The sequence below is a fragment of the Microtus pennsylvanicus genome, chromosome 11 (assembly GCF_037038515.1).
Source record: "Microtus pennsylvanicus isolate mMicPen1 chromosome 11, mMicPen1.hap1, whole genome shotgun sequence".
Lineage (NCBI taxonomy): Eukaryota > Metazoa > Chordata > Mammalia > Rodentia > Cricetidae > Microtus > Microtus pennsylvanicus.
In genome coordinates, this window is record NC_134589.1 from 12,046,322 (window position 1) to 12,069,545 (window position 23,224).

The following is a 23,224-nucleotide window of genomic DNA, read 5'->3' on the forward strand; positions in this document are numbered from 1 at the left end:
CTCTGTGAGTTTGAGGCCAGCCTCGTCTATAAAACAAGTTCTAGGACAGGCTCCAAAGCTACATAGAAACTCTGGGGAAAAAAACCCAAAAGACAAAAAATTGATTTAATGTCGAAGAAGAAGTCAACAGATAACATCCTCAATCAACAAAAATGAAACAAGTTGATGTGTTAACTTTCCGTGGATGTGACAAAGTTTCTGCGGAAATCAGTGGAAAGCAGAGATGGAGTGAAATTTCATTTGTACTTTAATAAACAACACTTGCCTGAAGTTCAGAGAGTAAAAAAGCCTTACAGACCAGGCAGTGGTGACACACGCCTTTAATCCCAGCACTTGAGAGGAATATAAGACGAGAGGAGACAGCTCTCACATATTCTGAGATTACTGGAGGCAGGACTGCCATTTCAGACTGAGGCAGAGGTAAGAGCCAGTGGCTGGTCGTTTTGCTTTTCTGGCCTTCAGGTTGAACCCCAATTTCTGCCTCTGGATTTTTATTAATCATGTTACAGAGGAAGATTTGCTTTTGTTCATAAGCTCAGTGTTGGGTGGGTCAGCTCCATCATCTCTGAGCCTGAGTGCCAGAGTATCAAAGCATCTCAATGAGATAGTCCTCATGGTTAGGAGTGAGCAAGCTGTAAATATGATCACCACATCATCAGGAAGCAGAAAGAGAAGGGGAGAAGAATACCATGAGTTGGGTATCTTCAACATATGGGCTTTTGGGGGAGCATACCAGATCAAAAAATTGGTCCAGTTTGAATATGAAATGTCTTCCCATAGACCTCATGAGTTTAAATGGTTGTTCGCCAGCTAGCAGCTCTTTGGGAAGGCTGTAGAACCTTTAGCAGATGGAGCCTCACTGGAGGAAGCTGGTCACTGGGGTGGGCATGGGGATTTATAAACAGCCCTGCCTGGGATTTCTGTTCATTTTCTGCTTCCTGATGACTGATGCGATGTGATCTGCCAGCCTCCCATTCCTGCTGTCAAGGCTTCCCCGCTGTAATGGACTGTCTCCTCTCAAACTGTGAGCCAAAATAAATCCTTCCCCCTTCCTTCCTATAGTATTGCTTTTGTAAGGTATTTGGTTATAGCAATAAGAAAAGTAGCTAAAAGTAACTAAAAGTTGTAATGACTGGCATCACCACTCCTCGAGACTATGTTCACCCTCTCCCAGCAATATCTTCTTCAATTATCAGCTGACATTACCAATGGACAACATTAAATCATTCTTCATGAAGTTAGCGGGGAGGGGGGTGGTAAGTGGGCCCAGCTCAATCTCTACCTCACTTGACCATATCCTGGGTGAGTTATTTGTAGTTCATTGGGTTATTCTGAAATTATTTTATTTTGGACTTTATATTTTTCTTTACACGCAGGGTTTCTCATGAGAGGAAAAAGGAGAAGAAAAGGCACGAAGACCTTCCAGAAGGCCAGCACTCCCCCCATGGTCAGATGCCACAGGACATGGAGGGTGTCTGGAGTGCTGGGAACAAAACTAAGGAGGTGGAAGAAGATGGAGCTGCAGAGGAAGGACCTTTACTTAGTAAAACAGAACAACGAAAAGATGTGAAAGGTGGGAGCCCAACCCTGGTACCCTCACAAGCATAGGGAGGGGGCTTCCAAACCAAGATCCTGGAGCTACGGGCCCTGCCCAGGACAAGGGGAAAGCTGGTGTCACAAGAATACACTAATAATACATTATTATATTTAGTATATTATACATATATAATATGCAGCATATTATATATAATATGTAATATATATTGTTATAAAGCAAGTCTGCCAAGCTATTACCATCCATGGTGAAACTGTTTGGCTCAAAAACTCTACTTTTCATATTACTTGCTTTTTTTTCATTGTTATGAAACAATACCTGAAAAGAAGAGCATAGGAATGGGAGGGTTTATTTTCATGCACTTATCTTTTAAAATATCTTTGTTAATCCTTTGTGAATTTTACATAAATTTTTACTATATTCACCTCAGTGATAATACTATAATAATAATACTATATTCACCTCAACTTCTCTCCCTAACTCCTCCCAAATCTACCTCTCCCAAATCTGTGTCCTTTAAAAAAAATAATCCATTGAGTTCAATTTGCACAGTCTAATAACTCTTGGGTCACCACTGGAGCATGGTCAACCTACCAGGGGCCACATCCTTTAAGAGAACTAACTTTCATAGATGCTATTAATTGTCAATAGATCCTCAGCGAGGGGCAAGACTTCATCGGCACCTCCCCATTCCATGCATAGATTTATATCTGTTTTGTACTTGCAGTTATTATGCATGCTGTCACAACGCTGTGAGTTCATGTACACTCTGCTCTGCTTCGCTCCAGCTCCTGTGAAATGTTACTTCTCTCCTCTGCTCCATTCTGACAAAAGAAGGTCTCACCCAAACCTTACTCAAGAGATTTATTGTTGGCGGGGGGGGGGATAATCCAAGAGAGTGGCTGCCTCTGCCAGGGTGAAAGAAAGCAGCAGCAGATGGAACAGGTGCAGGACTTAAACAGGGCTTCTTAGGGGCAGAGTTTTTCCAGGGAGAAGATTTTGAGGGTGGAAAATGATCTGGTTTCAGTCCCTTGAGCTCAGAATGACTAGATCTCTGCTCAGGGATTGGTTGGTTTTATGCACAGGGAGTGGTTCTTTTCCTGCTCAGGGAGTTGTTAGTTTTCTGCTTAGATGGTCAGGGACAGATTTCTGGTTTCAGGGCCAAAGTGTGTTGAGGGAGGCTGCTTGTTTGTTGCTGGTTATATATATATATATATATATATATATATATATATATAGAGAGAGAGAGAGAGAGAGAGAGAGAGAGAGAGAGAGAGAGAGAGAGACAGAGAGAGAGAGACAGAGAGACAGAGACAGAGAGACAGAGACAGAGAGACAGAGAGAGAGACAGAGAGAGAGAGAGAGAGAGAGAGAGAGAGAGAGAGATCTTTCAGCCTGGCTTTACTCTGTTAAGCCATTGGCCAAAAGCAGCTTCTTTATTGACAAATAAAAGCAGCACATATACAGAAGGACTTCCCACACCAAAAGTGTGTTTCTTCCACTGGCCCCTTTTAACCTCTTGGGTCTAATTTCAGGACCAAGTCATCAAGTCATATTTCTTTCACTGACTCTGAGCCTAGAATCAAAGTGCTCCTTTGACACTGGTTTCAGGGTCAGTGTATATTTCTTTGGTTCTGGGTTCAGGACTAAAGTATTTCTTTCACCGGCTTGGATCTCAGAACCAGAATATGTTTCTTTCACTGGCTCAGGTCTCAGAGCCAGGGTGAGTTTCTTGGGCTAGCCCTTTTTCCCTACATTGGTGCTACCATTGTACCTGTGAGCATATCTTGCCAGGCTGGTTGCTAATTAAACTCAAAGAGTTCACAGCTGGTCAAGATTTTACTTAATTAAAAGAAATTCTCAGAGAGAGGATCTGATGGAAGTGTGTGGAGCTTACACTTGGTGATACATTGCCTTTGGCAAGGGGTCCGCAACTCTTTGTCCCTTACTTTGCTTTTGCATATTTATAATTGGGTTCCTCCATGCTGAGTGGAGCTTCTAAACCTAGTGAGGTTCAGACCTGAATCCCGGAGACCTTCCCATTAGGAGAATAGCTACTAGCCAATGATAGTTCTCTACAAGACTGAAGAACAAACCTTGCCTCATGCCAACAGAGGGTGTCTTCTGAGTCATGGTAATGGTGCTGTACCTGATATGCATAATGTCAGTGGAGATGGAGACAGGCCACAGCAGCTTCTTCTTCTACTCTTGCAAATGCTGTTTTTTAATGAAGTGAATTTTTATTCATTTATTTTCGAGACAATGGTTTCTATTTATTCACTTATGTATTTCTAGACCCGGTCTCATGTGTCACAGGCTGGCCTCTTATTCCCTCTATAACAAAGGATGTCCTTGAACTCCAGATCCTCCTGCTTCCACGGAGTGCTGGATGACAGCTATGTAGCAGTGATCAAGTTTGCACTGGGGATCAAACCTGGGGCTCTCTGGATCCTAGGCAAGCATTCTGACCACTAAAGTATCAAGTGAGCTACACCCCCATTCTCCTAGCAGATTCTCCTTCCTCCCCCCTTTTTGTCCCTTCCTTTCAGCCTCTCCTGTTATCTACCCACAGAATTACTTTAGTACCAAAGACAAGGACTTTCTACCCTGGTGTTATTCACGTTGCCTGAGCTGAGACAACTTGAGAGAGGCAAGCTGTCTTTACATTCTCATGTCTTCCTTTAGCTAAAGGCATCAAATGCATAGTGGATCTGCTAAGTGGACCTCAATGACAGAGGGACAAACCAAGAAGTGTTTGTCCCTCATTTACAATCTGAAAGACAGAGGTCTCCTGGTCATGAACATAGAGCTAATAGTGCTAAAAAGATTGACAAAATGCATTTGCCAAATTCTCCCAATGATCTCCGGTGCCCCAGTCACACAGAGTCCAAATTCAATTTGTGAAGACACGATGTACTTTTTGAAAACTTACAGCTTGATTCCCAGAAAAAAAAATCCTCATTGCAGCAACATTTCAGAGCTATGACCACACGACCCTGATAATGGATTAGAGAATGGATGCAAAGCCTACTGTACTTCTTAGTCCTCAAGGAGAACTTTGGGGGAAGCAAAGAAGAGAAACGACTGACAGGCAACAAAGGGGGGAGGAAAAGGAGGGGAGCCCCTTTGCTTTGGGATAAAAGCTTTGGCTTTAAAGCAGCGCCATCATCAGAGCTTCGAAGGTGATGCTCACATCAAAGGCTCTACCCATCTCCTGTTAGTCCCCTCCTAAGGGCCTCTGGTGAGCCTGAGCTTTCCCAGATACCACACACATCCATATTGATTCTCTCCCAGCTTTCTCGCCTTCCCAGTGCATCTTTCTCTCCAATTTTGTTTGGAAACCAAGGTCCATCTAGCTTTCTCACCTCAGCTATAGGTGTCATTATGCCACCAGCTGGGTGACAGGAACTTCAGAGTTTCCAATGGAAGCCACATTCTGTTGTTGTTCACCCAGCAAATACTTGCTGTGCATCAGGCACTGTCCCAAGAACTGAAAACATTCTGGAGAATAGAACCAATAAAAAAAAATGTATTATCCAGTCTCCTCGCCATCCCTGTCTTTCAGAGAACAGTTCTGTGGGTGGTGGTTCTGAGCATCCTTCCCATCCACGGGTGGTCCCATCTGGGCCGAGTAAATCTTCTCAGATGGTTGGCACGCACTCCCTCCATACGTAGTGTTTGGGAAACGTTTATCCTTGAGCCTGCGTTCGGAATCTGATTGCTGCACCCCTTTCAAGGCTGTGTGTTTCTTATTTTCCTCCCACGTGTAAGTGATTAGACTTTTCTTCCATCTGAGGGTGTCCTCCCACTTCTGACCCTAAACGCTCAGGAAATTACAAAGCAAGTTTCCAATGGATGCTTTTGCCAGAACCAGGCAGGTTTCCACATCTGCCAACTCACGTTCCCTTCATCCTGCAAGCCTGACACAGTACGGAAGGAGGAGAAGTGGGAGCCCGGTGTCCCTGCTGACTGTAGAGCTGATGAGGGGCAGAAGCAAGACTGACTTTCCTTACCTGATGAAACACCTAGAGAAATGTTAGTATTTCAAATGGAATTGTGTATGTGTATGAGTGTGTGTGTGTGCGTGTGTGTGCGCATGACAGAGAAAGAGTCAAGCATGTTTGAAAAAGAAATGGGTTTGCTTTTAAATGCACAGTGATTGTTGGAATCTAAGTGTAGGCAAAGGGCAGAGATGATAGACTAAAGAGTCCTAGGTCCTTCTTCATCCAAGAGCTGTGTAGTGGATGCAACTGAAACCACAGCGCTTGCTTATAATCTGCTTCTGTTCAAGGGTATCAAGGAAAACTCCGGAGACTGTAGATCAAAAGAGGCTGCTCCAATTTATTCAGACTTGGGGAACATTCATCTTTCAGACCAATATTGCGTAATTGCACATCCTGTCCAAACATGCTCACTAAGGCTGGGTCATTTAGCAGAGCTTGACTGTTTTTCTGTCAAAACAGAATCACTGTAAGAAAAAAGAGAGGGTGAGGCAGTAGATAGATCCAAGATTCAGGGAGAGTAACGATCCTCCACAAGCACGCTGTGGAGTGATGGGTAATTTGCCTCTGATCTTGGGGACTTGTCTTCTGTGGTACAAGCTGGAGTATGCTGTGCACTAATTTCTCTGTTTCCTGGTCCCCTGAGATCTGAGGAGTGCTGGTCACACGTTCCTGAAGCCAAGAACTCCACAGTGCCTTCCCTGCCACGGTGGACTGTACGCTGAGAATCGTGAGCCCAAATAAGTCCTTCCTGTTGTCTGAGACTGCTTGTTCGTTCCTGGCTGCCCAGACCCAAAATAATCACAGAAACTGTATTAACAAAAACACTGCTAGGCCCATCACTTAAGTGTATTGCTAGCTAGCTCTTACATCTTTTTTCTTTTTCTTTTTATAAAAAAAATATTTATTTAGTTAAAACATTTTTCTTTTTTGAAGATTTATTTATTTATTTATTATATATACAGTGTTCTGTCTCTCTGTATGCTTGCTGGCCAGAAGAGGGCACCAGATCTCATTACAAATGGCTGTGAGACACCATGTGGTTGCTGGGAATCAGGACCTCTGGAAGAGCAGTCAGTGCTCTTAACCTCTGAGCCATCTCTCCAGGCCAACATTTTTCTTTTTTTATTGATTTTATTGAGCTATGTATTTTTTTCTTTGCTCCCCTCCCTTCATCTCCCCTCCCCGTCAACCCTCTCTCCCAAGGTCCCAGTGCTCCCAATTTACTCAGGAGACCTTGTTTTTTTTTTTTCTACTTCCCATGTAGATATTAGGATAGCTACACCAGCTGTTTCTTAGATCCATTTGATAGGAATTTTTTTTCCCAACCCTTTAATCTGAGGTGATGTCTGTCTTTGAGGTTGAGCTGTGTTTCTTGTATGCAGCAGATTCTGTTTTCGTATCCAATACGTTAGCCTATGTCTTTTTATAGGTGGGTTGAGTCCATTTATATTAAGGGATATTTAGTGACCAGTGATTGCTATTTCCTGCTAATTTAGCTTTCATTGTTGGTGATGTTATTTTGTGTGTTTTTCCCTTCATTGGGATTTTCTGCTGTGAGATCATCAATTATCTGTGTTTTTGTGGATGTAGCCAACTTCCGTGGGTTGGAGCTTTCCTTCTAGTACTTTGAGTAGGGCTGGGTTTGTGGCTAGATAGTGGTTAAATCTGGTTTTGTCATGGAATATCTTTTTTTGTTCTTCTATGGTGATTGAAAGTTTTGTTGGGTATAGTAGTCTGGGCTGGCTTCTGTGATCTCTTAATGTCTGCATAACATTTGACCAGAACATTCTGGCTTTCATTTTCTCCATTGAGAAATCAGGTGTAATTCTGATAGATCTGCCTTTATATGTTACTGGGCCTTTTTCCTTTGCAACTCTGAATATTCTTTCTTTATTCTGTATGTTTAGTGTTTTGATTATTATGTGGTGAGAGAATTTTTTTTTGGATCCAGTCTATTTGGTGTTCTGTAAGCTTCTTGTTTCTTCATAGGTATATCTTTCTTTAGGTTGGGAAAGTTTTCTTCTATGATTTTGTTAAATATATTTTCTGTGCTTTTGAGTTGAACTTCTTTTTCTATACCTGTTATTCTTAGATTTGGTCTTTTTATGGTGTCCCATATTTCCTGGATATTTTGTGTTAAGCTTTAGTTGGATTTAATGTTTTCTTTGACTGATGAGTCTATTTCCTCTATTGTATCTCCAGTACTTGAGATTCTCTCTTCCATCTCTTGTATTCTGTGGTTTATATTTGCATTTGTGGTTCCTGATTATTTTCTCATAATTTTTGTTTCTATGATTCCTTCAGCTTGTGTTTTCTTTATTGTCTCTATTTCAGTTTCAAGTCTTGAAATTTTTTTTTCATATGTTTGCTTTTTTGTTTTCTTTAAGGAATTTGTTGATATCTTCCAATGTTTTGTATTTTCCCCTGTTTCTTTGAGGGAAATTTTATTTCCTCTTTAAGGGCCTCAAACATTCTCCTAAAGTTATTTTTTGGATCATTTTCTTCTGCCTCATCTATATTTGATTGTTCAAGTCTTGCTGTTGTAGGGTCACTAGTTTTTACTGGTGTCGTGTTGCTCTTTGTGGTGTGGTGTGTGTTCTTACCTTGTCTACCCATCTTTTCCTCTGATTGGTGTAGCTGGGGCTGTCTATGACTCTGGTGATCAATCTTCCAGGTGCTGTCAGTTCTTTCCTCTGATTCCACCTCATTTAACAAAGCATCTGTAGGGATAAGTCCCGCCCCTTAGGGGGCGTGTTCGCCTCGGGCTAATGTCTGCCTATAAATTTGGCGAGCATGCTCCGAGCTGTCACTTCTGCTTTCCTGGTCTCCGCGGGAACGGTGGTTCTGTAAGTCTATTTCTACATTAAAACTATATATATTTTTACAATCTGTCTGCATTCGTTTACGCCGCTACAAGCATCAGCCTTGGTTTCTCCCAATTTATATTTTCCAGAAAATAAGAGAGCTGGTGGTGATGAGCCTTTCTCTGTAAACTGGTGGTGAAGCAGTGGCCAACAGCACCCTGTAGGAAATGTAGAAGCTTGACTCCAAGCTCCATCAGTTTCTACTGTGTGTCCTTGACTAAGTCCTTTAGCCTCTCTCTGTTGTTATCTCTCCACCACTGTATCAGAGTCCTCTTGCCACAAAGAAAATGACCACACATTGGTTGATTAAAACATCTGCTAATTATGTCCATTTTTATGGGTCAGGAAACTGATTGAACCTTAGCTTACTCTTGTCTTTGGCATTTCCTTGCAACTCTGGGGTTTGGGCAAGATCTATTTCTTTGCAAACTTAGAACTTGTGGTGGCTTGTCTTCTTGAAGGCTTTGAACCCAACACTATTTCTAAGGGACTCAATAGATTAGATCAGACTTGACAAGATAAGCCCCTTTTTTTGTTTGTTTTTATTTCTGTGTATGAGTGTTTTGCCTGCATGTGTTTGTCCTGTTGGAGCCAGAAAAGGACATCAGATCTTCTGGAACTGAAGTTGCAGATGGTTCTTAGCTACCACACGGGTTCTAGGAAACAAATGTGTGTCCTCTGGAAAAGCAACAAGTGGTCTTAGGCAGTGAGCCATTTCTCCAGTCCCATAAGCTCCTCCTTTACCACTTTAGAGACAATTGCTTAGGGTCTTTAACTACAAAATTCCTTCATCTTTTCCATGTAGTACCATAGCCATGGGTATGCTGGCTCATCATATTCACCAGCCCAGATCACATCCAGGAGAGGGTTCATCTAGGAGGTGCACCATAGTGTGTCAGAGTCACAGGCACCTTAGAATTCGGCCTGTCATACCCTATACAATCCGATACAATGAAGATTCGGGTCCCATCTCATATTTTCATCCTGAATACTCAATTCACATGGTGGGCCCCGTGCTAGGAGCTGGGGAATTCAAACAATAGTAACCTAAACCTCATTTTAAGAGAAGTCACAAGCCAGGCATGGCTATGTCTGCATGTCACCCACCTCTTGGGAGGTAGATAAAAGAGGATCAGATGTCAAGGCCAATCTTGGTTACATAGAAAGTTTGAGGACAGCCTGGGTTACATGAAACAGCAGGGAAAGTAACAACAACAAAATTAAATTAAAGCAGCATTTCTCTGTCATTAACAGCTTGCCCGTGATGCTAAAGTTGGCAAGAAGCATTAGAGCTTTAATATAACCAAATGACTTTTTGATACATTAAAGAAAACCCTATGTTTTCTTGGCATATGGAAGCCACTGTCAGAAATAAGAAGTGCTGACACCAGCCAAACTCTGTTATCCACAGGGTTATTATTTCCACTCTCAACAGCCCCTGGTTTGGCTTCTAGCTTTCAGTCATAAGCAGCTATTTGGCTGCTAGAGTCTGCATGGACAAGTCGATTCTAACCCAGTGGTGTATGAGCCCCTGCCTGGGTTGAAACACTGGGAAGCTTGTCCAAAGCATCCTCAGCAAAACTCAGAAGCAATGGGCACCGGTGCATCTTCTCTTAGACTCTGAAAGCTTCTTGGGAGGCTGCACCACACTTCCAGGACTGAGAGTTGCTACCCTAGCCAAGTGGGCATTCATTGCCCCATCCTGAACACTAAAATCCCCTTTAAAATAGTTACAATGGGCTGTGGATGGTTCGGTCCATCAAGGGCTTGCCTTGAAAAGAGGAAAACCTGAGTTCAGTCCCATGGAAATCACGTAAAACTGCAGGAGGCGCTAGATATGGCAGTGTACATTTGGACCCCCAGCACCGGGGCAGTCCAGACAGGAGGGTCCCTAAAGCTTGCTGACCAGCCAGCCTGGTGAAATGAAAGACCCTGTCTCAAAGGTGATGGAAGGACAAAGATGACACCCAGGGTTGTCCTCTGGTCTCCGCAGACATGGGCATGGTGGCTCATGCAGGCAAGGTAAGGTGCGTTTATGTAGCCTGTGCTACATAGTGAGGCCCTTTCTCAAAAAAAAAAAAAAAAAAAAACCCAAGCCGCGTGGGTGCAGTTCAGTGCTAGAGTATGCACCATGGATGCATGAGGGCATGGGTTCAATCTCCAGCAGTGTTTGTCTTTCTTCTTAAGAGGGAAAGACTAGTTCAGTAATATGGCTGTTTTTGCTCTAAAGGGCTCAAAGTTAAGTAGGAAGATGCTTTTTTTGTGTGCCCAAAGAGAAGTATTTTCAGCACCAAGGGCATGGGATTAATTTTGAGGTTAAAAGCACATATTTTTAATTTTTTCCCCCAGTTTTCTGAGTATGTGCTATCTCCAGGGCTTAATCCCTTCCAGAGATGGCCTTCCTACATCTTCCCCTCCTTCTTACTCCACCCTGACCCCCTAAGAATCATTACTAAGGATAGAATTTTAAAGTTACCCAAATGTCCCAGTTATCTTGATAAAATAAAGAGCAACATGGAGTCGGCCACCTCCCCCGCTTCCCTGCCCCCCCTCTAATCTCCAGGGCCTCCATCTTCACTCGAGAGTACATCCCGATCTGGGTGGGGCCGCCTCTGTTGCCTGCTAAATGGACAATCCCTGAGACCAGCAGAATGAGTCGAAAAAACAGACACGTATCGGTTAAGGAGGCTTCAGCAAAGCCCCAAGAAGCTGGATTCTACTTCTAAGATAACGCGGGGCTAGTGGAGACCATTCGAGATGAGAAGCCATGTGTGGTCCGGTGCCTGGTGTCTAAAGGGGAAGCCCCTCCTTTCATATCACACATATCTGAAAAAGTCCTGAGAGGCATTCCAGGGGCCAGAGCAGCTGGAAGAAAAACAGAGTGTCTGCTCAGACAGCCGTCTTCACCGTCCTCTGCCCATGCGCGTGTCCCCAAGCAATTATCAAGAATCTGTGAAATACCAGATACCCCCTAAACCATGGTAGCCCACCATCCCTTACTCCACCAAAAGACGTGTTTCTGAAGTTCATAGCCCAGACCGTCTAGCCTAACAGGCAAGTTCCAGGCCAATGAGAGACCCCATCTAGACAAAAAGGTGGACAGTCCATGAGAAACAACACCTAAGTGTGACCACCACCCTCCACACATGCCTGCAGTGACCTCCACCCTCCACACGTGCCTGCAGTGACCTCCACCCTCCATAGGCCTGCAGTGACCTCCACCCTCCACATGGGCCTGCAGTGACCTCCACCCTCCACAGGCCTGCAGTGACCTCCACCCTCCACATGGGCCTGCAGTGACCTCCACCCTCCACAGGCCTGCAGTGACCTCCACCCTCCACACGTGCCTGCAGTGACCTCCACCCTCCACACGGGCCTGCAGTGACCTCCACCCTCCACACGGGCCTGCAGTGACCTCCACCCTCCACACGGGCCTGCAGTGACCTCCACCCTCCACATGGGCCTGCAGTGACCTCCACCCTCCACATGGGCCTGCAGTGACCTCCACCCTCCACACGGGCCTGCAGTGACCTCCACCCTCCACACGTGCCTGCAGTGACCTCCACCCTCCACATGGGCCTGCAGTGACCTCCACCCTCCACAGGCCTGCAGTGACCTCCACCCTCCACACGGGCCTGCAGTGACCTCCACCCTCCACATGGGCCTGCAGTGACCTCCACCCTCCACATGGGCCTGCAGTGACCTCCACCCTCCACATGGGCCTGCAGTGACCTCCACCCTCCACACGTGCCTGCAGCAGTGACCTCCACCCTCCACACGGGCCTGCAGTGACCTCCACCCTCCACATGGGCCTGCAGTGACCTCCACCCTCCACATGGGCCTGCAGTGACCTCCACCCTCCACAGGCCTGCAGTGACCTCCACCCTCCACACGTGCCTGCAGTGACCTCCACCCTCCACATGGGCCTGCAGTGACCTCCACCCTCCACATGGGCCTGCAGTGACCTCCACCCTCCACATGGGCCTGCAGTGACCTCCACCCTCCACACGTGCCTGCAGTGACCTCCACCCTCCACATGGGCCTGCAGTGACCTCCACCCTCCACAGGCCTGCAGTGACCTCCACCCTCCACACGTGCCTGCAGTGACCTCCACCCTCCACATGGGCCTGCAGTGACCTCCACCCTCCACAGGCCTGCAGTGACCTCCACCCTCCACACGTGCCTGCAGTGACCTCCACCCTCCACATGGGCCTGCAGTGACCTCCACCCTCCACATGGGCCTGCAGTGACCTCCACCCTCCACATGGGCCTGCAGTGACCTCCACCCTCCACAGGCCTGCAGTGACCTCCACCCTCCACATGGGCCTGCAGTGACCTCCACCCTCCACATGGGCCTGCAGTGACCTCCACCCTCCACACGGGCCTGCAGTGACCTCCACCCTCCACATGGGCCTGCAGTGACCTCCACCCTCCACAGGCCTGCAGTGACCTCCACCCTCCACAGGCCTGCAGTGACCTCCACCCTCCACATGGGCCTGCAGTGACCTCCACCCTCCACATGGGCCTGCAGTGACCTCCACCCTCCACATGGGCCTGCAGTGACCTCCACCCTCCACACGGGCCTGCAGTGACCTCCACCCTCCACACGTGCCTGCAGTGACCTCCACCCTCCACATGGGCCTGCAGTGACCTCCACCCTCCACATGGGCCTGCAGTGACCTCCACCCTCCACACGTGCCTGCAGCAGTGACCTCCACCCTCCACATGGGCCTGCAGTGACCTCCACCCTCCACACGTGCCTGCAGTGACCTCCACCCTCCACATGGGCCTGCAGTGACCTCCACCCTCCACATGGGCCTGCAGACATGTGCACACCCAGGAACACAAACACAAAGGAGAAAGAAAAGAAAAAAGAATGCTTCCAACTTACTAGAACTGACCACAGCCTCAACACTAAATGTTTCAGCAGACTCAGAAAGAGCAATTCTGAGTCATGTTTTCATATCTAATTTGTGTTTCTAGGGGAAGCTGTTCAGTAAAGTTTATTTCTTTCTCTGGTTTTTGGGGTTTTTTTTTTTTTGGTATTATGTTTGTTAGTTTTTAGAGACAGGGTTTCTCTCTGTATGTAGTATTGGAGTCTGTCCTGGAACTCACTCCGTAGACCAGTCTGGCCTTGAACTCACAGAGATCCACCTGCCTCTGCCTCCTGAGTGTTGGCACTAAAGGCACACGCCACCACCGTCCAGCTCTTTCTCTGGCTTTAATCCTTTGAGAAATTCAAGTCTTCCACTCGGCCTCCAGGCAGTGTTGGAGAAGCACACAGCACCCCTGGCTGAAGAAGCACAAAACACACAACAACCCATACCCTCTGCAACAGCAGCTCCTCCTGGAGGGAAAAAAAATGAATGAACAATAGCTAAGAGCAGGGCTGTTCCTTAGAGGAAACCTTTAGAGAAAATCTAAAGGACCCAATGCCCTAACTTATTTCCCTGGGTTCATATGTGGGAGAATGAATCACCCTTCCCTGCATCCTTGGGAGACAGAATGCACCTAAGAAACTCATAAATCCTGAGCTGGCCAGTAGGGAAAGTGGTGGTTAACAAATACGACAATGAAATTGTTTGCTCTAGGATTTAGAATCCTTTATTATGTTTTTAATATAAAGGAGCCTCAGGGCTAGACAGAGGGCTCAGAAGGTAAAGTGTTTGTTTTGAAACCATGAGGAATTAAATCTGGACTCCCACACTCGGATAAAAGTCAGGTGCAACAGCAAGCAGCTACTATATTCCCAGCACCGCAGAGGCGGAGACCAGTGGATTCCTGGAGGTTGCTGGCCAGCCAGCCTAGCTGAACTGACAGATAGCAACTGAGAAATGTCAGGCAAGGCTTTCCCCTGGTCTCTATGCACACCACACACATATGCACCTGCATGTACAAACACACAGACACACACACACATGCACACACACAATCATTTTAAGAACAATTGTAGCATCTATAGGTTTTATTGAAACACAACTTTGTACTTGTGTGTTTGTGTGTGTGTGCACATGCACATGCATGCACACACAAACATTCATGTGGACATTGGGCATCTTCCCTTAGTCTCTCAACCTTATTTTCTGATAGAGTCTCTCACTGAACCTAGAGCTTACCCATATACTGAGACTAGCTGGCCAGCAAGCCCATGGGATATTCCTGTCTCTGCCTCCTGAGTACTGGGATCACAGGCATGGACCACCACACCTGGCTTGTATAATGCAGGTTCTGGGGATCAGACTTGGGTCCTCACAATTGCACAGAGAGCACTTTACCAAATGAACTAACTCCCCAGCCCCAACCGAAGCGACTTCTGCACTCATTAGCCATGCCGTATAGCTGGGGGGAAAAACTACGTGGTCAACAAATCCTACAGTATTTACCATCTGGCCTCTGAGGGGAAAGTTTGCCAAGCTCTGCAAAGAGCTAGAATTCTGCATCCATGCAGCCAAAGGAAGGGCTTACACAACTGGCTCCTTAATTGACCTGATTAAACAGTCATGCTGGAGCCCTAATGATATTCTCTACTCGGTTAAATCCCCACAATGAGGACCCACTCATCTCACAGAGCTCAGCAGAACAGCTTCCTGATGGTGCACCTGGCTGAGAGAATTACCCATGCTCCTCATCACACCCTCGGAGCATCCGCAAAGGCATACCCAAGCATCACCTAGTAGTCATCCAGCATCCTTTAATAGCTACGGTCCTCAAAAGAAACAGAGCTGACAGAAAAAAAAATACATTTGTTAAAGTGAGATTCACTGACTTGGCTAAAGGACGTGGTCCTTTTAGTCCAACAATGGCTGTCTCACGGTGGGCATTCTAAGGACACAGTAGTTATTCAGTCTAAGAGGCTGAATGCCTCAGCAGTCCCAACAGGTCACTGAAGGCCTGGGGGTTTCCTGGAGAGCTGCTGGTCTTCAGTCTGTCAGAATTCCAAAGAAGTTGGGGTGAACCTGCTGGTGAGTGTGCAAGCAAGCAGGTGTGATGTGGGATTCCGCTCTGTATGCTGTGAATATCATTGGTTAATAAAAAAAACTTTCTTGGGCCTGTGCATGGAATAGAGGTAGGCAGGGTAAACTAATCTGAATGGTAGGAGAAAGGAGGTGGAATCAGAGAAGCCATGTAGCCCTGCTGGAGAGAGTCACCAGAACTTTACCCGGTAAGCCACAGCCTCATGGCAATACACAGATTACTAGAAATGGGTTAATGTGTAAGAGTCAGCCAATAAGAAGCCAGAGCTAATGGGTCAAGCAATGATTTAAATAATATAGTTTCTGTGTGATTATTTCAGGGCTGAGCAGCCAGGAACAAAGCAAGCGGTCCTCCTACTACACGGGTAGAAAGGAGTTTCCTTCGGCCCCTTCGGCCGTGTCCATCTGGACTACCACCAGAGGGTGTCACTCACATTGAAGGTCAATCTTCCTGCTTAAAATAATCTGACCAAGAAAACCCCTCACAGCCGTGCCAAGTGGCTTGAGATTAGCCACTACACATCCCCACCATGGCTTCCATTCCATTCTTGACATCTTGGCGGAGTCTCCTGTGGTCAGACTTCACAAAATTAACCCCGTTCATACTAGCATAAAAACAAACAGATCAGAGATTCTGGAATACAACCTTTCTCTTCTTGCTTGTTTGAAACAGATTGGAGGTTGCCAACCCCTCTGGGAGCTATGAATCCACCTCTAATCTCCTCAGGTCTGACTGACAGCAAGGCTGCAGGACGAAGTGGTGAATTATCCCCTCCAACAACAAAGAGCTTCCGAATATACGACGTGAGTCCTCTTTCTTCTCCTAACCTGTTGCAGACGGAGAAGATGTATCCCCACAGAAGGGTGAGCTGAGAAAATGAGGAGCAGTGGCTGGGTGGGGTGGGGGGACCAGAGGGATAGGAGAAAGTGGTTTTGACTCACCAGGATTCTCACCTTGACCCTGCCCCTGCCTGGCCTGCTACTGTGTCAGATTAGAAAGAAATGAAACACTGCAAGTATGAGAACAGTACTGCAAAACTTCACCTGGGCATCTTTCAAAAGAAGAAACACGTGGGCATTTAGTTCCTCTCCAAGTCACCAATGAGTTCATACCCATCGCCTGATAAGATAATGTTTTGAATGTGTTGGATTAAATACAAATCTTATTATTACTTTAAAATATTTATTTTGGTATTCCCATGTGTATGTATGTGTGAGTGTATGCCTGTATATAGGTTCCCACAGGGGTCAGAAGAGGCTGCTGGATCCCATGGAGCAGGAGTTACAGGCAGTTGTGAACCTCCCAACATGGATGCTGGGGTCTGAATCTCAGATCTCTGCAAGAGTAGTAGATGCTTTTAACCATTGAGCTATCTCTCCAGCACCTAATATTACTTTGTAATGTGACCAAAAAAAATCGTGTAAAATTACAAGAAGGAGGAGGAGGAGGAGGAGGAGGAGGAGGAGGAGGAGGAGGAGGAGGAGAAGAAGAAGAAGAAGAAGAAGAAGAAGAAGAAGAAGAAGAAGAAGAAGAAGAAGAAGAAGAAGAAGAAGAAGAAGAAGAAGAAGAAGAAGAAGAAACGCTCATAGTCACATAGTCACAGTTCTCTGAGGTTCCTGGTGCATTTTCTATCCTTGGACACCTCTGTTTTGCCTCATTGCCCTGAGTTTCTGTTGGGTGTGTGTGTCCACGGCAGAAGGTGTTATGGGTCTGGTCTTTGCCTCTTGATGCCCTGAAAGCTCTTTTGTCTTTCCTACCACTAACGGGTTAACTGATTTCCCCAAAGGTTCGTTTCACTTTGCAAGAAATCTGCTTCCCCAAAACTTCAGAATTATTCTGAATCTTTAATCCCTAATACACATCTATCCAGAAAATCCAAATCCAATTGCTCACTTGGGTGACAAATATCTGTAGGGAACTTCCTACACAGTGTGTGATCCGTGTAGGTGGCTAAAACACAGGTCCTGATCACAAGAACGTTAGGGTCTAATTGGGACAGGTCCAGATAGAGACACATTATCAGTAAGTCACATAGGGACAGAGACCCTTTAAGAGGATGCCGTGAGAATCCTGAGGAAAACTAACTCTGAGAAGACTTTAGAATGGTCTCCAACGGAGGTGATAAGTTAATAGAAGCCAAAATCAGAATCTTAGAAGATGAATGGAAGTGAAGGGGAGAGAAGACAAGAGAGCAATAGGAGCTGGGGTTGGTAGGATGCAAGCAGAAGAGATGCAAACTTAGGTCCTAGACTAAAAGTAGGATGATGGTGAATGACAGTGGCGATGGTGATGGTGGCTGGCCTCTAATGTCGCTCAGCTTTTCCATCCTGCTTCAGGACAGCTATATCACTCCCTGTCTGGTGTCTTTCTGGTCAGTCCTGGAAGAAGCTGAAAGAAACAAAACACGGTCCTATTTCCTGCTATGTGGGAGACAGGATGTGGTTTAACTCCTTCACTGGGACCAAGTTCCTGCGGTGAGTCCAGCCTCCTACTCCCCAGTATACCCTCACCCTGCCAGATGCCTACTTAGAAGGAGCGGAGACACTCAGCTCTCAGTAGCCCAGAGCCATCAGCCACCAGTCTCGGTTACTGGCCGCATTCCCGGCTCTGTGGAAACAAAGAACTCAAGATGTGGATAGAGATAGCAATTGCTGGGACTTCTCCACTACCGAGGAAGCCAAGACGTCCTGAGAAAAGTCCTCTGGTGAGGAGTCAAGGATGCTATTCCACTGCCACACATGGGCAAGAGGAGGCACTAATTGCATACAGGAAACTGGTGTTGTCCAGGAAGAGCTTGGGACCTGTTGACAGCCAAGGGGACAAGGCAAGAAGAGAGCGATGAGATGAGGGTAATATGGTCTGAAACGGGGAGAACCAAGGAGACAATGACAATTATCATTTTTCTGGTGACTTGGTCAAAATCCCCAATGTAAGCGACCTGTGGAAGGAAGCCCATGATGGGGACACCCACTGAAACAGCTTACCTGAGCTAATGGGAGCTCACCAACTCTGGCCAGACAGGGAAAGAACCAACATAGGACCAAACTAGGCCCTTGGAATGTGGGTGGCAGTTGTATGGCTGGAGCAGACTGTGGGACTACTGACATTGGGACCAGGATTTATCCTTACTGCTTCTACTGACATTTTGGAACCCATTCTCTTTGGAGGGACACTGTGTTCAGCCTGGATATAGTAGAAAGATCCTTCCTTTGTCCTTCCTCAAAGCAATGTGCCTTAACCTGTAGTAGAAGAGGCCGCTTGTTCATCCTGTCTGCCCGGCTAGCTTACACATGAAATAACCACACAGAAATTTTATTAATTAAAACACTGCCTGGCCCATTAGCTCTAGTTTCTTACTGGCTAACTCTTACATCTTAATTTAGCCCATTTCTATTAATCTGTGTATCGCCATGTGGCAGTGGCTTACCGGGAAAGATTCTAATCAGCATCCATCTTAGGCAGAGGATCCACGGCTTCTCCCTGACTCCACTTTCTTCCTCCCAGAATTCAGTTCTATATTTCTCCACCTACCTAAGTTCTGCCCTATCAGGGGCCCAGAGCAGTTTCTTTATTAACCAATGAAAGCAACAGAAAGACAGAAGACACCATTACCCTCTCTGAGGTGTGGATAGGGAGTAGTGGGGTGGGGAGTAGAGGGAACAGGAGGAGGGGAGGGAGTTGGAACTGGGATTGGTATGTAAAATGAAAAAAAACATAGTTTTTAATAAAAATAAAAATAGAAAAATGTTTTTAAAAAAGATAGAAAGCAAAAGTCAATGAAAGTCACTTTCATTGATGAGAGCCATGAACAAGAGCCACCTGTTATAGAATACAGTTTGTCTTATGCTGTGTCCATGGTAACTGGTCCCTTTGCAGGCACGTATGACCCGTCTGCCCCAGCAAGGCCCTTTCCGGCACCTTATGGACATGAAGGCAGAGAAGAGATTGGCAGGCTGGAAGGAACGCCGTAGCCGCTTTGGTGACGTCAGCGTGCACAAGTGCTATCAGTTTGGACAGATCTTCTCCCCTTTCCAGGCTCTGGCCACCACGGTGAGTTTCAAATTAAATTTTGGGGTGGGGCACTAATGCCAGACCTCGGTTCTTTGTCCTTTTCAGGAGTGTATTAGTCAGTTCTGGCCCCAATAATGCTAAGTAACAAAGGATTAAAACTAAACTCCAAAGCTCGGTATCATAGAACGGCAGGCATCTAATCTCCTGACTGTAGAAAAATAGACTCTTGTCCTTGCTCACAGGACAGGAAGGGATGAGTTGAGCATCGTCTTCCCATCTGCCATTATACATGGTCTCTTAAGTAGCATAGGACCGTTACCTGTCAAAGAAGTCCAGGGGAAGATTAGAGGCAGTGGCTCCAGCTTTGATGTTCAGAAATGAGAGGATTTCAAGGGAAGATGTAGACTGGGAAGAAGGTATAATTATCATATAACCGAAAACTTGAGTGTGCCTCTGCACTCCTTGGAAAGCTTGATTAAAACGTAGATCCCAGGGACTGAGGGAGATGATGTGATGGGCTGAGCAAGCATGAGGGCCTGAGCTCAAACTCCCAAGCATCTACAGAAAATCTCAGCATGGCCCCATTCATGCCTGTGATTCTACCACTGTGGGTGGGGTGGGGCAGAAACTGGAGGATCCCTGGGACATAGTGGATGCCAGCCTAGCTATAGGTTCAGCCAGAGAGCCCATATCTCAGGAAAATAAGGAAGAGTATGATAGAGCAGGGCATCTACCATGTTCTTCTGACCTCCATGTGTCCATGGATGCACACACACAACACATACACACGCGCGCATGCACGCATGATGGATCCCAGACTTTCATGATTTCAATTATGCAGACCATTCTGGACAGGTGGGGGCTTGTAACTGCCTGCTTAAATGATTCCGTGCCTAGTGCCTTTGTATGTTATTGCTGAGTCGGTATATGCCAACCTTGCTCCTGCTGTGGCACACATCAATAATTATGCATCTTGGAAGGCACCATGGGCAAACTTAGGAGGCCACTAATGGGGTTAAACAACCGGAACCCAAACATGGAAGAGACAGGATATCAACTACAACTAGTCGGAGCCCTCCAGGGTATGCTGGAACCGACAGTTACACATCTGTACAAATGCGAATCTGAACATCGGAATCAGCCAGGCGATCGGAAGTGTTAGCATCCAGTCTTCCTCAGAACAGCTAAAGAAGAAGCTTGGGGTTGGATCCCAGACATCACATCAACAGGTCTCGAAGCCCTGTGGATGAAGTGGCCGACTCATTCTGGTTTTCCCAAGAATGGAATACTTGCCCCCAACTTTTAGCATGTGAAGCCGTGAGCCTCTGAAAACCCATAGGTCCCTGTTCTAAAAGCAAATATCCCACTCCCTGAGACCAGAGCAAACAAGATGGTTGTCACACTAACCACCAGTGACTCCCATGGGAAGCTGAACTTGAAAACTATTATTGTCCAAACTTTCTAGAAACTAGTCAGATTCTTCTTCTGCCAACTGGCCAATATTCTTCAGACACTGTGCTTCTGTCAGGACCCAAACCGGGGAATGAATTACAAACCCTCAACCCCAAGGAGCTTGTGTGTTTCCAGGGAAACACTGCCACCAACCAAAAGAGTGTTGCAGATGCAATCGTGGTAAGTAGCTAAGAAGAATAGGTATAAACTGGTTACTCAGAAGGAGCTAAGAGTCATCTATGTTAGCACTGCTTTCTGAAAAACACACATACACACACACACACATGCATGCGCACACTTGGTCTTCCTGAAGAACAAGTTCCAAGAGATGGATGTGGTTGCCTTCTCCGTGGGAAGAGACTGTCTCCCATGTGTTAGAAGGTACAGCGCTCAGCTGTTGAGTTCTTAACACATGTCATATTATAGCAATGACCTTTCTGTTGCGTGATAAAAACACTTTGACCAAAATCACATGAGGAAGGAAAGGGTTTATCTGGGCTTATGACTTCAGAGAAACAGAGCCCGCAATAGCAGTGATGCTTGCAGCATGATGGCATCAGAAAGATGGCTGATGACGATATTCTACAAACAGGAAGCAGAGAGAACAGGAGCAAGGCCATAAACCCTCAAAGCTAGCCCCCAATAATGTATTTCCTCCAGCAAGGTCCCACCTCCTAAAGGTCCACAACCTCCCCCAAACAGCACCCCTCGGGGATGAGCGTTCAAATATGTGAGCCCACAGGGGCCATTTCTCAAGCAAACATCTCCTGGGTGCAGCACTGAAGACTGTGCGAACACTTAATCCTTATGCACTCTGCCCAATGAGCACCATGCTCACTCTCCACGTGGTATCAAGAGCTAGAAAAAAAAACAGTTATCTATCTGTAACTGTTGGTATTCCAGAGCAAAGCCTGGGTTTGAACCTGGGGAGGTTCAGCAGGTTGCTCCCATTGACAGCGTCCTTTGGTGATGGCAACAGGTGTTCTCAACCCCCATACTCCTTCTCACCATGATTCTTCTCTGCCTCGTAGGAGATGCGAAGGCTGGTGTTGCCCCGAGACTTGCCTGTAAGTTCTCGAATGCAGAGAATAAACACTTCATCCCTCAGTGACATGAATCTCCGGGATTTACCCCGGTCTCCCACAGAGCTGAGCTTGGGAAAGGATGACAGCCATCACGAGAAAGAGAAATCAGTGAGCCACATGAAGAAGCCTTTATTCCCCCCAATAGTTAAAGCAACAAAATATAACGACATGAAATAAAATTGCAAAACTGCCTTGTGGTCCCTCGCTGCAAGACTGTACACGAAAACAGGTAATATCAGGGCATCCAAGACTGATGAACCAGTCTCACAGATGACATTGCTCAGATTGTCTAAGAGATAGCCTTATCATGCCCTGTGTGAGTGCTCTGGGGAGGGCTGAACCATTGGGAAGTGTCAAAGGCACCTCTTTTCTCAGAAGCCTGAAAACTTACAAACTTAGGGAAGGAGAAGGCTGCGATCCCATGCACCAGGAATCCTGCTCTTTTCGCGATTGCTGGTTGGCTATCCCCAGGATATCAGAGGGTCATCAGTGTGGCTGATCACAGAGCCAGATACACTGCTAATGCTGGGGAGGGGTGAGGAGAGAGAGTGGTGGAGGGAGGGAGAGAAACAGAGAGAGGAGAGAAATTCTGCCTGTGTCTTTCCTGGGTTCACAGACAGTTCCTCTTTGGCTGGAATGGGGTTTCCATCTCTACCCTAACTTCAAAGGGTGCTACTAAAGTCATATTGGGAGTGTACTGAGAGAGAAGATCTGGTGTCAAGAAAGGATACATGGCTGATGGGAAAGCAACTAAAATCTGGGAAACTTGGTGGTTTATAAGCCAGACCGTTACAAGGAGAAATGTCTATTTATGCTCAATGAAAAGAAGCCTTTTTTAAGATTTCTAAACACCATAGGCTGCTCCCCCAAATGGACTCTTCCACCCTAAACAGCTTCCATTTTCTTTGGATGTTTAAAAACAATATATACTTATAATAAAAACTGTTCAAAAGTATTTTTAAAGATAATTGCCACAGATCTCAGTATTTGAAGACAATATGTGCTTGCATCTGGAACTTTTGGATCGTCTGTCAGTGTCTTACCCTCACTGACTGTGGTGTACTTGAGTCAAGGTCTGTTTTCAGTGGTTGGTATTAAGTGGTCTCATGGCACCATGGCCCAACATCTCTTAAAGGGTCAACTGGTTCCGTGTCATCAGTTTCACTTCCAGGTCATCAATAAAACTACTAGACCATATGGATGCACAATACATCTCTCAATTAGATTAGAAATAGTTTATTTTAGAACCCAAAATGAGTAACCATAGCCACAAAGCAC

General features: G+C 46.1%; 1 protein-coding gene across 1 annotated transcript in view; it reads left to right on the plus strand.

Annotated features, from left to right (window-relative positions):
* The window catches only part of LOC142831831 (uncharacterized), a 29,152-nt gene extending 7,029 nt beyond the window's left edge, over window positions 1-22,123 (plus strand). Inside the window, exons 2-5 of the mRNA XM_075942246.1 lie at window positions 1,377-1,573; window positions 16,125-16,261; window positions 19,275-19,448; window positions 21,893-22,123. Coding sequence (XP_075798361.1) covers window positions 1,377-1,573; window positions 16,125-16,261; window positions 19,275-19,448; window positions 21,893-22,123 — 739 coding nt within the window. The remainder of the gene's footprint in view (window positions 1-1,376; window positions 1,574-16,124; window positions 16,262-19,274; window positions 19,449-21,892) is intronic.
* Window positions 22,124-23,224: the final 1,101 nt, after the last annotated feature.